General features: G+C 42.5%; 1 protein-coding gene across 2 annotated transcripts in view; it reads left to right on the top strand.

Annotated features, from left to right (window-relative positions):
* Positions 1-15,542, top strand: part of dpf1 (double PHD fingers 1) — a 49,318-nt gene that overhangs the window by 18,501 nt on the left and 15,275 nt on the right. The window contains exons 4-10 of one of the 2 annotated variants that reach the window (XM_053320574.1): positions 1,118-1,147; positions 1,880-2,040; positions 3,018-3,125; positions 3,483-3,610; positions 4,646-4,735; positions 5,769-5,847; positions 5,947-6,078. In XM_053320574.1, the coding sequence (XP_053176549.1) occupies positions 1,118-1,147; positions 1,880-2,040; positions 3,018-3,125; positions 3,483-3,610; positions 4,646-4,735; positions 5,769-5,847; positions 5,947-6,078 (728 nt within the window). The remainder of the gene's footprint in view (positions 1-1,117; positions 1,148-1,879; positions 2,041-3,017; positions 3,126-3,482; positions 3,611-4,645; positions 4,736-5,768; positions 5,848-5,946; positions 6,079-15,542) is intronic. The other variant, XM_053320576.1, reaches the window with a different exon arrangement.

Below are 15,542 nucleotides of genomic sequence, written 5' to 3' on the forward strand. Positions count from 1 at the left end.
AACCAGGAAGGGAGGCAGACTAGGGCATGGGGAGAACGTCTGGAGTGGAATCCATGGAAGATGTGTCGAGTGGGGGTCCAGGGCACGGTAGGGAGGCAACAGACAGGAGACAGAGACCAGAGACAGGGATGGGAAACAGGAGATTGGACTATGGGGAAAAGAGACAGAGGAGGGAGTCAAAACAGACAGGACTGCAGGGAATAGAAGACAGGGTTAGACTAGGAAAACAGGCAACAACAAGATAATGGGATAAATGCAGAAGAAATGGCTTGAAGCATAGACTGACTGAGCAGAGGCTACGATCTGGCAGTGCAAATCTGGCAGGGCTGAGTATAAGTAGAGGTCCTGATTATGTTGGGGGTTGCAGCTGGTGGGGCTCTGCTCTGACTCCACTCACACAATCTCAAACACAGGGAAAGAGCCACTGGGAAAGTGGCAACAGGTAGTGAAACACAGGAATCGTGACAGACTATATGTAATTTTGTGAAATGTGTGTGTAGTTTGGGGAAATGTGCATGCTGCTCCAGCAAAAAAAAAAATGTAGTTTATGGTTAGACCCACGAGTTCTTGTGCTGCCTCTTTGTGCAGTTGCAATCAAATTTTGATGACAGAACCACAGCATCGTGGTGTGTCTCTGGGTGTTCCTGCAAAAGGCTGCATCGACCAATTCCAACAAATCTACCAGCACCTGCACTGCACTGTTTTATGTGTGTGTGTGTGTGTGTGTAGCTCTAGTTTTGTGTGTACTGTATCTACTGTCTGTAGAGCAGAGTGACCTTGATGTCTGCACTCAGCAGGAAGACACAAGAGAGGAGTGATTAACAGGAGAGAGACAAAGAAAAGAGAGAGGAGTGCAATGAAAGATGAACGTGAAAAAAAAAGAAATGCACGTAGAAATGGATAGAGTGCAAAAGTAAAAAAAAAAACACACCCAACAACAAAGAGGAAAGAAGTGAAAGTGAATGAGTGAGTGAGGAGTGAAGGAAATATGTTGGAAAAGAAGCCAAGTGAATGGTTGAGCGGAGAGAGGAAGTAGGGTGGGGTGGAGGAGTGACTCACCACACATCCATTGGTGTTTTTTTTTCTCCTTCTACTTCTTTTCTTCTTCTACCTACAGGCAATCTGGAGGCGCAGTCATCAAGAACAGGTAAGAGCGAGTATGAGAGATTGAGGGGAGACGAGGGAGGGTGGGAGGAACAAAGAGAAGAATATTACACTGAATGTTAATTAAACTCACACTTGTACAGGTGAGAAAATACAGTGCATACATTGTCCTCACGGTGAAAAATGTGTTACAGACTCTTTCAGTGTGCTGCGGCGCATGTGTGTGTGTGTGTGTAGTTGCCAGCTCATCTGCTGTGACCCAGGTTAATAGGACTGTGCATCATCTACACACACACACACACATACACACACACAGACACAGACACACACACACACACACATACCATGACTGTCCGCTCACTGCCCCTTTTGACTTACACACATGCACTTACACTCGGAAGTGTGCACAGTTTGAAGCTTGAGTGCCTGTGCATGCACACACACCACACACACATGCACGCACGCACACACGCACACACACACATACAAAAATCTGCCCTACACCTGTCCATGAAAGTCCATTTGAAGCCCTTCCTCTTTCTACTAACACACACACACGCACACACACACACACACACACACACACACACATTCACACACACACACATTCACACACACACACACACACACACACACACACACACACACACACACACACACACACACACATTTCCCTCCTTTTTTTGCTGCTGATGATTGACTTTCTGTATTCCCTCCTTGTCCCTCACCTGTGACTCACACACACAATTCTTCCCTCCTCCCTTTTATCTCTTAGTCTTGGTGAGGAGTTCTACAAGGAGGCCATTGAACACTGTCGCAGCTACAATGCCCGTCTGTGTGCCGAGCGCTCCATGCGTCTCCCCTTCTTGGACTCCCAGACCGGTGTGGCTCAGAGCAACTGTTACATCTGGATGGAGAAGAACCACCGTGGGCCAGGTGTGTGTGTCTGTGTGTAAGGTGTGTGTTTGATACCTGGGCATGATAAAGTGGTGGGTTTGCTGGCTAAAGCTCAAGGAGCGCCCCTCCTCGTTGGTGTGTGTGTGTGGTTTTTGCCAGCTGTTGTGCTACACAAATGATTCTCTCCAGTCACTTTGTCCCGCGGCTTCCTTCCTTCCTCTGCTCTGCATGTCTCTGTCTCCCTTTCCTTCCTCTCTCCTCTTCTTCATTTCCTCATTCTCTTCTCCAGACCTCCTCCTGTCTTTCTCAACTTTTAAAAAAAACTTTCCCCAAAGGGTGTTTCCTCATCGTTTCCTCTTTCTCTGTAACATCAGTGTGTTTTGGCAGTGAATCAGACACCCCTGTAGGCAATGATATGCCGCTGGCACCAACTATTCCACAGAGACTGCATTTATGTGTGTGTTTATGTGTGTGTGTGTGTGTGTGTGTGTGTGTGTGTATGTGTGTGTATGTGTATGTGTGTGTGCACAACTGTGTTAATGATCTGAGTTTGTAGAATATGTCTGGATTCTGCCAGTATAATATTTTTGTTTGTTTGTCACTTTTAGTTGGATTTGACTGGAACAGAACTGATATGAAGTGAAAATTTAAATGATTTGTATTTTTTTTTTTAAAGATTTGAGATTCATTTCTATTCTGTTTTTTTTTCTTTTTTCTTTATTTATTTCAGTTAACTGTTAATAAGGAACAACATCATTATACATTATTCCAAAACCAACAAAAATCCATTAATAATGATAAATGACTTGCTTTGGAAACATGTTCAGTAACACAATCGCATCCAGTCATTTCTCTCTTTTAAAGTGTAAAAAAAAGACAGTAGACACACTTCCAAATCCTCTAGCACATCAAACTTCATCTATTTATTTGTCTAATCATAATTTTTTTTAACTTATTAATAAATAAATCATGGTAATGTGTCCTACAACTGAGCTGTGTTTCCCTCTGTGTTTCAGGTCATGCTCCAGGTCAGTTGTACACATATCCCGCTCGCTGCTGGCGCAAGAAGAGACGGCTAAACATCCTGGAGGACCCGCGGCTTGTACCGATTGAGTTCAAGATCGGTAAGGAGGAGGAGCAGGAGAAAATGAGATGGTCGCAACATCTACAAAACTTAACTTTTTAACTGTCCCTCAGAAAATACTGTCATAATCACAAATGGCAAAACTCACTATATGTACATACTTATCTCATTTAATGACATTCAGTCAGACAACTGAAAGAAAATATTTGTCCACAAGCAGCACACTCAATTGCAGATGATTTCTTCGTCCTCCGTACTCTGCAGAGGCTGACGTCCTGTTTTGCCTCAATGAACCAGCCACATTTTGCTTCCTCAGGGCGCTGTCAGCTCCACTGTGAATGTCAGCATGAATGTGAGATCTCTGCTGTTTTCTGATTGCGATTCTCTCGTTCTCCAGACTACGAGGCCTCTCTAAAGAAGGAAGGGGGTATCCCAGACGGTCCTGTGTTGGAATCGCTGCTTGCCGGGGAAACCCTGGACAAGAAGGTAGAAACCAAGGAAGAAGAGCCAATGAGCGAGTGTCAGGTGAGACTCTCGTCTCTTTCTTCCATCTCTCATTTACTCTCTCTTTGTGTCTTTTCCTCAGTTCTTTGTTTTTCTGTATGTCTTGTTCTTGTTTTCTTCTTATGTCAGGTTCTTTTTTATCTATGTGTTTGTGTTTCTTTGTCTGCCTTTGTCTTTCTTGGAGTGTTTGTTTTGGCGGTGATGCAGGGTCCCGTCGCTTTGACAACTTCCTCCTGGCACATCGTGTGTGTGTTTGTGTTTGTGTGTGTGTGTGTGTGTGTGTGTGTGAGATTGTGTGTGTGTGTGCAATGCAGCCAGTGTTATTGGACTAACTTTAGGCATATTAAAATTAGAGGAAGGTCTATCTACTGCACCGCTTTGTTCTTTGTCACCCTTCATACGGTGTGTTGCACTCAGTAACTTCTGAGCCAACTCTTAACGCCCATCCAGTTGAGTATTTCACCAATTAGAGGCTGTTGCTTTCGGAGATGGACAGCTAATCAATCAGCAGTTTAGTGAATGGTCTCAGACAGGCCCTTTAAGAGTTTAAAAGTGTTCAGGGCCTCTAATCCAGGGCTTCCTCTGACTCCAGCCCAGCTTGAAACTCAACCAGGCAGGCATAGATTTCTCACTCTTTTGTGTCTTTGTGCCACTCTTCCCTTACTGCTATATTTTATTATAGATGTACGTATCTACTTTTGGCATTAACTGCAATCAGACTTATGTTTTTTAAAACAAAGCTAGCATTTCCTACACTAAAAGCAAAAATACGCTTTATAAGGTTATAAGGCTATAAGGTTTTCTTTGCTGAAGTTCACTGATGAAGGATTTGCTATAAATCAATTTCTTTATTTTAATAACATGATGACATATTTGGCTATAATTTGTGTTAATGGACTACAAAGACACCTACAAAAGCAGCAGGGAGAAGTACAATTTCATGACCCCCTATGGGTCCATGCAGGTCTAAAGCAGACAGAGGCTGAGATAATTGAAAGAAAGGAAACTACCCTGTCTGACAGTCCATTTGTCTCTCACTCTATACCTCCCCCTTAGAAGTTGCTGGTGGGGGATTTCCCTCATGAGCTGGATGTGGACGAGATGGAGGAAGATGTCCCGAAGCGCAAGAACCGTACCAAAGCACGGGTAAGACAAGGATGATATTTCATCATCCATTTCCTCTTTCATTTCTTTTCCCTGGTAATTTTATACTGAACTAACAAGCCAGGAAACATATTGTTCAGATGTCAGCGTAGAAGTGAAGCTGGGGAAGCTGAAAAAAATGATACAGATGAAGCAAAGTTTAGGATCCTTCCCATCAGACACAGAACACAAACAGTTCTGATTTCAGCCCATAAAATATTCTCATCTCAAAGATTTAAAGGGAGTCATCTGCTAAAGAGTTATTACTTGAAAGTCTACACTTAATAATTAAAAAATCTCCTCATCATCTACAGAAATTGCCACTTTTATCTGATCTCAGGTCTGAGGTTACTATAGATATGAGTTATTGTATTTCATATAGTATGACTGACTAGTTTTGTGGTTTGTCTGTGCTCCAGACTCTAATGAAATGTCATCTGGCAAACGAACAGTTAACATGGAAAACATGCAAACAGATCCAGAGATCAAAATCAAGCTGGAACAATCTTTTTTTTTTTTTTTTTTTTTTACAGGCTTGATTAGATCAGATGTTTTTCCCTCGTTTTTGGGGCATCCTATGGGAAGATAATCAAGTGTTAACAATATATTTTAAAAATTAACACACACAAGCACACAGGCACACACGCACACACACATGCTGACACACTCACACGGCAACACCAGGGTTGCTAATTGGAGCTGTTGCTCCCCTGCTAGGTGTCATCAGCCCCCTCCTGCTGGAAGTGGAGCTTTTACACTGAGAGCAGATGATTAGAATGCAAACGTGTGTGTGTGTGTGTGTGTGTGTGTGTGTGTGTGTGTGTATGTGTAGACGCTTGAGGCGAGGAGTGTGTTGTTACGCTCTTTTTTATTGTGTATGCACGTGCACAGACTTGCAAAGACTTATCTGACAAGAGTGGGAGATCAAACTTTTCCTGTGTATCTTACATGTGTGATTTTGCATGTGGCTGGTGTGCGGCAGTCTGAGTTCTCAAAAGTGTTTGTCGATGTGTGTGTGTGTGTGTGTGTTCTACAGGCCTACGGTGTCGGAGGCATGAGGAAGCGACAAGAGCCACCCGCCATCGAAGACAGAGACAAGCCTTACGTCTGTGACAGTGAGCGTCGACACATTGTTTCTTTATTCCTGTTCCTTCCTTACACTTTTATTATACTCTTATACTCTCCCTGTTTATGTATGTGTGTGTGTGTTCCAGTCTGTGGAAAGCGCTATAAGAACCGCCCAGGGCTGAGTTACCATTACACTCACACACACCTGGCAGATGAAGAGGGTGAAGAAGACTCAGAGCGACACACGCTACCCTTCCAGCGCAAGAACAACCACAAGCGTGAGTCTGCTGCCTGAATATTAAACTGATTCACACTTTCTTACTTTTTTGTCCTGTCGTCCATCATCATCATCATCATCTCCCACATGGAGTGTTTCACAGTTACAGGACTGACATATGGTTTAGGTTAAGCCGTTTCATAGCCATGCCAACAATCCTTAATAATCAGAATATTATCAAGTACTATTGATCGTCCTGGAGTTCTCTCTTGCAGTATTATAGATAGCTACGGTGTCGACTGCTGACCGAGCCAAATCCAAAGTGTGCACTTGTGTGGATGAAGGATAAGATTTCTCCCAGCGGTGCTCTGGGTTTAGCTGATTTCTTCAGCTCTCTCTGATTACCTTTTCAGAGTGATGCAGTGATGCAGGTTAAAACTAGGGTTGCAGCTGATCAAAATAGGTCAGTCTTCCAATCATCCATAATCAATCCAATCAATCAATCCATCCAACAATCCACAGTCATCCGACCTGGCCTCTCGACCCTACTGCTGAACTGGGCGCACTGGCTTTGGTGAACTGACGCTGCAGTAATGAATGGGAATTTTACTTGATGCAATTGATGTCTATGTAACATTTAAAACAACGATTAACAATAATAATCAACAATCTTCCTCTGGCTCTACTTTTTCTGTAGAGCCAGAAAATGGAAGCTCAATTAGTTATTGACACAATGCAAGTGTACTTCTATTGTTTGAAGCTACTAGCGATTAATCTGCGTAAGCACTCTCGTATGAACGGGGACAAATAAAGGTTAGTCAGTTTTTGATATGATGTAATGCTGCATTGTCACACTCCCTCTTGTTGTTTGAAGTGTCCGAAGCCAGAATACATGACTCTGATTGTCTTGATGGTTGTATATGGCAAGGTGGCACATATGGCATGGTCGTGCCAAGGCTAATCTGGTTCTCAGGTAATTTTACCTTGTTTTTATTGTAGCATTTAATGTTTCACTGTAGGTGCTAAAGACACCTCTTGTGTTAGAGGTCAGAGAGTGAGTTTGAACACAGAATCCGCTGCCCTCAGGTGATGTATTGTGATAACAAAAAGGGATTGACGTAACTATTTACATAAGTGGCACGCATAATGCAGTCTAAAATACTGACTTCACATTTCAGTTAAATATTCAGCGTTGATCTTATTTTGAGAGTGCAAAGGTAAACTTAGTTAGTCAACACCTATCAGAATTGATGTAACACTCTACATACTGTCAACAGCTACTGCAAAGACACCACAGCTCATAGAGAGGACAAACACCTCTTCAATCAGAACTCATCAACACCAGTTATACACACTTCAACACATTTTGCACTCATATTTTAGCTTCTTCTGTATGTACATTTTAAATGACAGCACACAGTATGGCTGCAGCTGTTAATGGTTTTAATGAGTATCCATTAATGTGCTGGTTCAAAATACAATAGGGTAGTTATAATGAAGGCACACTGCATCACTGTCTAATGCTTCCAGCACGTCTTTCCAGGCCGTGTAGACATGTAGATCCAGAACAGCAGGGAGCCAGATGTTTCTGTCATGAAATGACATATTGTAGACAGTCAAATAGCAAGTATTTCCACTAACTCACTCAAGATTTGGATGGATGCTTTATGTCACAACAATAGAGAATATACCATTCAGTATAGTATTTACATGAAGGCAGCAAGCCAGTATCCAATGAATTATGTCCATATCTGATTCTGTACCTCATGATTTTATGTCAAGTGTAGTTCATTGTGAACTAGAGAGATGGAATGCTGGTTTATGCCCTGTCAGAAAACAAGAACTTGAACGTAATGCAGGGTTTTTCAGGTTTGAAGGCCCACATGGTGCATAAAGAGTGTCATCGCCCTGTGAAGGAATAGTACATTTTATAGACGTTATAGATCCCATCCAGATATGTTATAAAAATACTCTGCTTTGAAGAGTAATTTGTGTGTAATAGAGTTCTCATTCAAATCTTTAAAATTACATTTATTTTTCATTACAAAAGTTTAACTGCTGGAAACAATACACCTCCTTCATCAGAAGAACCTTCCTAATGACTGTGCTCTGGAGGCTTCAAGTTTCCACATCACACTTGTATAAATCACTTACTGGACCACGATTAGCTCCAAATTAGTTGTGATGTCACAAATCTGCTCATAGGCTGCTTAGACTCAGATTTAAGGTCAGTGAAGAAAAAGTTCACACTTTTCAGCTGACGAATGAAACAAAACAGCCTTTTAGTGTCAAACTCTTTTGTGTGGAGGGAGATTTTAACAAAACCTGTTTTCAAACAGGTTTTCCGTCCTCATTTTGACTAGGAGCAGCAAGGATTAGGGTTAGGGTTAGGTTAGGGTTAGGGTTAGGGTTAGGCGTAAATAAAATGAATAATGGCTTCATTCCATTTAGATTTCTCCAGTAAAACAACATGTACAAACCAGGTTGTGGCACTGCATGGAGCAATTTAATTGAATGTGTTCATTATATTGGTAACTGCTTACACCTGTGTTTGACAAGTCATGATGCCCTTCATGAAAATTGTCTCTTGCACATCTGGCTCATGTCCATTTACTCATATTGAATATCTGTGGATTTTACCTCCTGCCACTCTACCTGTGGGAATTTTGGCCTCTATTCAATAAGATGAACTACTGGAAGTAAGTTTGAGAGTCATTGAGTATTGGCAGACTTCCTGAGGCTGTAAAGGGGCCCGTTACAAAACCTAGGGGGACTTAGATTTGTACAGGCAATTAAACAGTAGCGCAGGATTGTCCAAAGATCACCAGTGCAGTAAAAAGCATTAAATGGTAGCATATGCGTGGCACTGCTGTGGGTTGTAGGAAAACCCGAGACTGCAGTTAGTGCAGGACTACAAAGGTTCTGCTAAAAGTAACACTGGTGGTGTAAGAGAGCAATAAATGCCAACAATAAGTAAAGCAAATATTTAAGTTTCTATGATAATGGCATGAATCAGACCTAAAACCACCACTCTGTCAGCTACAGCATCCACACTAACCACAGTGCTCACTGTCTTTGTTTCTTTGTGGCTATTTATTCTTACCCTCAAGGCCAGTTTTTTTATCAGCATGTGGTTTGTGCTTCTGGTTTGTCTTCTCCTGTCTGTGTGTTTTGTTTGCTTTTGAACACTTCTTTTAAGGACAACAGAATGAATTTATCCGGTAGGAGATTGCGTTTTGGTCAGTAATCGTCAGTAAAATGGCTACAGTTGTTCACACTCAAAACATCAAGACAAATGGCTGTGGACATTTGAAAAGGGAGCGTAGACGATTCATCCTTGTCTTTTGTTCCTCCCAGTCTTAAAACAAGCAATTTTCTCAGAATAGAACACTGATAAACACACAAAAACACACATATCCACATTATCCGTGTACACGGTACTGCAACAATGTCCGCACTGAAACTATGCTGCCTCTCAGTTAATTGGGAGTGGGATTTTAAATTGGGCTGTCTGACAGAACAGACTGGCCCAGTATGTATGTGAGTGTGTGTGTGTGTGTGTGTGTGTGTGTGTGTGTGTGTGTGTGTGTGTGTGTGTGTGTGTGTGTATGTGTGTGTGTGTGTGTGGGTGTGCGTGCGTGCGTGCGTGCGTGCGTGTGTGTGTGTGGCCATGCTGCAGTCTTAGGTCTCTCCAGTGGAGGAGAGCAAGAGAGACAGCATTTGAATCGTTTAATATCCCCCATCACTCCCTCCCAAACAGTCAGTAATCACAAACGGTGCACACACACACACACACGCACACACACACACACACACACACACACACACACACACACACACACAGATTCAGAAAATGCAATCTTCTCTGCTGAAATGAAAAAGGAAGCTTAGCCTTTTTGGTTGCAGCGTGTGTATGTGTGTGTGTGTGTGTGTGTGTGTGTCTGTGTGTGTCTGTGTGTGTGTGTGTGCAGCACAAGTGCACATGCAATTGAGTGTGTACATACATGTGAGTGTGAGTGTGTGTGTGTGTGTGTGTGTGTGTGTGTATACGCCATTATAGCTTTCCCAATCTGCTGGGTGTCATGGAGGAGACTCCACCACCCTTCGGTATATTGCCACATATGTAATAATATTAATATGGCTCCCCCAAATGAGAGCAACCCTGCATGCATAATTCATGTTATATTCAGGCTCCAAAAGCTGTCTAGACGCTATAGTATGTATGTATGTATGTATGTATGATGCAGCATCCACAAAACAAAACACACAGAAACTAATCACCAAAACTAGAAGTCTGTCTTTTCTGAACCTCCACTCTCTCTCTGTTATGATAAATGAGAGATTATTCAAGGAGGAGATGACATTTTCCTTCTCTCTCTTTCTCTTCGTCCATCTTTCACTGTTTTCCTCTCCTCTCCGCTCCTCTTCTTCATTCTCACTAAACCTCTCTCCTTTCCCTCCATGCTTCCCCGCTTTCCATTCTCTCCTTATTTTGCTTCATTTATCATCCAGCTCTACATTTTCTTTTCATTTATTTCTTTGTTCGGGTGTCTTCACTCCCCCGGATCACCACCGCCACCAAAATCAACCACCACCACTAAACCTCCCTCTGTATATCTAGACCCCAGCTGATAAACAGTTTACTCAAAATGAGCAGTGCCATTAAAATTCATGACTGCACCACATACCATATATATTTTTACTCTTCCTCTACTTATTTTCCGTCAAATAGGAGTAAAGGAGGCTGAAGGTGTAGGGAGGGAAGGAGGGAGAGTAGTTTGTGGGGTGATAGAGGGGGTGTCTGTTGGCATTGATGTGATGGTGGGATGGGTGGGGGTAGAAGACGGAGAGGAGGAGGCTGAGGAGAAGTGAATGAATAAGGGGGATGTTTACTTTAGAGGTCGGCCCTGCAGTGTCCACCTGAAAATTGGTTTTGTTGGTATGGGGAGAAAAAGGAAGAGAAAGAGAGAGAGAGAAACAAACAAAGAGAGAAATAGATGGAAGGAGTGAAAGAGAGAAAGTAGAGTTAAATAGTGAAATAGCAGGAATAAGATCAATAGATTGCAGGATGAATACAGACTGAGAAACAGCAACTGTGAATTAATGAGAGAAAGAGAGAGAGAGAGAGAGAAGCAGAGAGAGAGAAATAGAGATGCAGAGAGGGGGAGGGAGGGAGGATAGTTGTCATTAAATCCCCCCTCTCAAATCAGAACTGAGATTCAGAGGCCACTTTATCTGGACGGACAGACGGTCCTACGGTGTGGAGCAGCAGGGACGCTCACTCTGTGTGTGTGTGTGTGTTTGAAAATGCACACAACACACACACACACACACACACACACACTTACACGTGCGCACACATGCTTCTGTCGGTGTGTCTGTGCTTCTGTGTGTCACTGAGTCGTGTGAATGTGCTGTATGGGCAATCATGCCCAACTTTGAGTGTGTATATGTGTGTGTGTGTGTGTGTGTGTGACATGTAATTGAGCCCTTTGAAGGTCAGCGTCCCTCTGTTCCTACTCACCATTGTTGGTTGTTGTGTTTTTCCCCCTCCAGGTTTTTTTTATTTATTTTTTTTTGCCTTTTGTCTCAAAATGGCCTCCTCCCGCTGTCTGCAGACAGAGGAGTGAAGGACGAATTTTGATCAACCAACATCAATATAAAACAACGCTGCATACCTAAAATGGCCACTCTCCAGTCTGTGTCTGTTGTCACTCCATATGTGCAATGCTGCTTGTTTTTTTTCCTTCTACATCTATCAGTCTTTCTCCTCTGAACAACAGCAAAAGGTGCTGTTGTGTTTATTGCTCGAGCTATTACATTGCCATTTATAGCAGTGTCACCGGGCAGATACAGATGTGTTTCTCTGCTGGGACTCGAGTCTTTGTCACTTCACTGAGTCTCCTAAGCTGCTAAGTCTCTGCATCTAATGCTGTTTGCCACCAAAACTTCCTGAATTCTGACAGTGGTTTCTGGGGACAAAGTGGTGCGATGACTTGTGACTTTATGTGTGATGTGTTGTTATTTGATAGGTGTGATAAATTGTTAAATTTAAGCCACTTTTTGTTGTAAATGTAATCTCCAAATGATTATTTGGAGATGTTTTTTGCTATAAAATGTTATAATCAATGACCAGATTTTAAGAATGGAGGATGCCAAAGTTTGTCAAATTGCCCAAAACTCTTATGTTTAATGAGTCTCTCCATTTGGCTCCAGCAGCATGTGCAGATGTGTAATTGTATGTTAATGAACATGTGTGCCTACATCTATGTGTGTTTGTGTGCCTGTGCACATCAACAGCTGTAAAACTGCCTGTGTGTCTCATATTCACAGTAAAACCTTCCTAATGTTCCTTCCTGTCGCTTGAAATCATATTTTTCAGGCTTATTATGTAGAAAAACTGGATTTCTTTCTTAGGACACATTCAGTTTTCATTTCCTGTTTTGTGATGCCAAGAGGTGATGTACATGTATGTATTATTTCTGCATGTTAAGTTACTACAGGTGTAAATAGGCAGCATGCAGTGCCTTCTGAATGTGTTCTGAACTTTTCACGTACACCGGCATTCTTCCTCAGCTTTGGATTGGTTGATTGTTGCCGCTGCTGCACGGCGCAGGAAAGGAAGGGAAACGGCTGTTGCCTAGCAATCTGGTTGCCATAGATACCGCCAGGGCTCCCTCCTAAAGAGTACACTGTTATGTACATTGAAAAGAGAGAGACGGTTAGGGAGGGAGGGAGGGAAGGAAGGATGGAGAAGAGGTATAGATGAAGAAAACAGAAAAAGGGAGGGAAGAGAAGAGATAGAAAGAAAGAAGAAGAAGAAAGAAGAAGAATGAGAGAAGTTGAAGTATACTGTAGGAGTGGAGAGAGGAGCGGAGGGGGCACAGAGGAGTTCATTAAAAATAACATAAAGAATGGGAAGTGAGAGAAAGAGAGAGAGAAAACAGACAAAGAGACAAGCAGAGCGAGAAGCAGAGAGTTATATAGACTGAGGGAAGAAAAAAAGGAAAAAAAAATCTCTTCATGATTCATCATATAGATTCCCCCAGACAGTTGGAGTGGTGAAGGCAGGGTAATACTGGAGTCTGCTTCATTTGGTATTCTGTCTTAAGATGTGGTGCTGTGGCTTGCTGGCTGGTTGTTTTGTGGTTGCTCAGTTTTCTTGGCCGTGTTTGGATAAGCCCCCACACCACCATGGTCTAACACCCCTCCCCACAAAACCACCACCACCACCACCACCCAAAATCCACCCTTCACCCACCATCCATCTCAACCTGTCTGCTTGTTTTCTGTTTGTCTGTCTCTATGACTGAATGTAACTGTAACTGTAAAAAACAGTGAGGAGAGGAGGAAGTCATTATGTCTCAACTCAACATGTTCATTCATACAGAGCTCATTAATTATTTCTGCTGTAACATCAATGAACATAAAAATATATAATAACTGAAATAATGCAATGGTGATTTAATCCACCGAAGTAATACAAAACTTTATCAGCTTTTAATCTTAACACTCATATATTATAGTGTTATTGCCATGGAGACAGTAGTTGGACATGTGGTTAGCATGAGCAGCAATAGTCAACAACACACAAAGAAAAGGGCACCACCTACAAGAAACCACGGCAAAGAGCACACATACAGTAGCACCAAAGATGGGGACAAATCCAACTCAAATCTCTACTGAAAAAAAAGCCTTTATAAAAATAAATGAATAAATAAATGAATAAAACTCTCCTTTATATACTGATGTTTTGTTTCAGCCCAGCTAGTTCATTTTGTTAACAAGTTTCCCTCAACAGACGCTGACACACGGTATAGTGGACCATGTGAGGTTGGGCACAATTCAAACAGGATTTCACAGTCACATTCTCAGCCAGTTCTCTCTGGAACAAAATAGGATTAATAATTTGCATTTTAACTCTTCATCAACAGGGACACAAGCCTGTACTGGCTAAGTTGTTCTTTTTAAGTGTCTGCAAATGTGAGTACACGTGTGCAAACCATACGCACAGACTGTAAGATGTGTGTATTTGTGTCTGTGTGTGATTCCTTTACATGCATGATTTATGGAGGAGTTAGTGTGTCTGTGTGCGCACGTGAGATTTATTTGTATGGGTGTCTATTCATTGTATGCGCACGTATCTGCAGACTGCAGAGCCTGAAGGATTGTGTGTGTGTGTGTGTGTGTCTGTGTGTGAGTGTGTGTGTCTGTTTCTGCGGGTCAGTGTGATTACAAAGCAGCCATAGATCAAGTTTTATTATGCACCAAAACTGCCTCTGTCCTCTTTACTTTGCAATGTCATCTCTGCACACAAGCTCACATTACACACACATGCACGCACGCGCACACATACACACACGCACACACACAAATGCATGCATTCAGACCCACAATGCACTGGGAGTTACGCAACCTGCTGACTGGACATGAGTGAAAGTAGTACGTGTGTGTGTGTCTGTGTCTGTGTGTGTGTGTGTGTGTGTGTGTGTGTGTGTTTGTGTATCAGGGTGAGGGGTGGGGTAGGTTTGGTGGTTGCAGGGAGGAAAAGGAGAAGAAATTGGGAAAAGCAAGAAGAGGAAGAATGGCACTGGTGCAGGCATTAGTGTGACAACAGATGGATTGCAGGAAAGAATTCCAATTTCCTCTTTGAGAGTAAAGCAGAGAGGGGAAAAATAGATGGAGAGACCAAATAAGGAAAAGGGAAGCAGGAAAAAAATGAAGCGCAGAGAAGAGATCGAATCAGAGGGAGAAAGAGCAGCGGCAATAATGAGAACGCATGAAAGTGCAAAGAAGGAAGAGAGAGGAAGAGGATGGGAGAAACAGAGAAATAGAGAGAGAGAGGGGAGGAAGATGGAGAGAGAAAGGAAGGCAGCGACTTTTCATCTGTGACTGACGGTTTCCATCTGACTGCATCTGTGCCTCCTTGTCTGCATAGAAAACCTGAAGATGTCTCCTTGAGCATTTCAGCTTTTTGTGTCTGAATGTACATGAATGTACATTTGAGTTGTGTTTTTCTGTGTAATTGTTTATCCTGGTCTATCTTGATAACATATATACAATATCTTAATTGTCATTAAATGTAATTATGTGGTGTGTATGTTATGTGTGTATTTGTGTGTATGTGTGTGTGTGTGTGTGTGTGGCTGGACGAGGGGCACAAGGACTCTCATTCATCACATTAAAGAGAGCAAGTGGGGGATGGGACTGAAACTGGACAGCAAAAGTTATTATGCAAAGGCTTGGTTGTAAATCGTGTGTGTGTGTGCGTATGTGTGTGCGTATGTGTGTGCGCGCGCATGTGTGCGCACTACTCCTGAGAGGCTCTCCTCATTAAGCAGCGAGGCGACAGGAGTGCAGAGTGTGTGTTTTCACACACCGCTGCTCCGATACAACGGGAACCACTTTTTTTTTGCCTACTTTCCTTCTCACTCCTTTGTGTTTCCTCATTTTCCTTCTCTTCTTCTCTCTCCTTCTCTCCATTTTATTTTCCCCCTTTGGTTCATCTCATATTGAAATCCTTTC

The sequence above is a fragment of the Scomber japonicus genome, chromosome 6 (genome assembly GCF_027409825.1).
Source record: "Scomber japonicus isolate fScoJap1 chromosome 6, fScoJap1.pri, whole genome shotgun sequence".
Classification (NCBI taxonomy): Eukaryota; Metazoa; Chordata; class Actinopteri; order Scombriformes; family Scombridae; genus Scomber; species Scomber japonicus.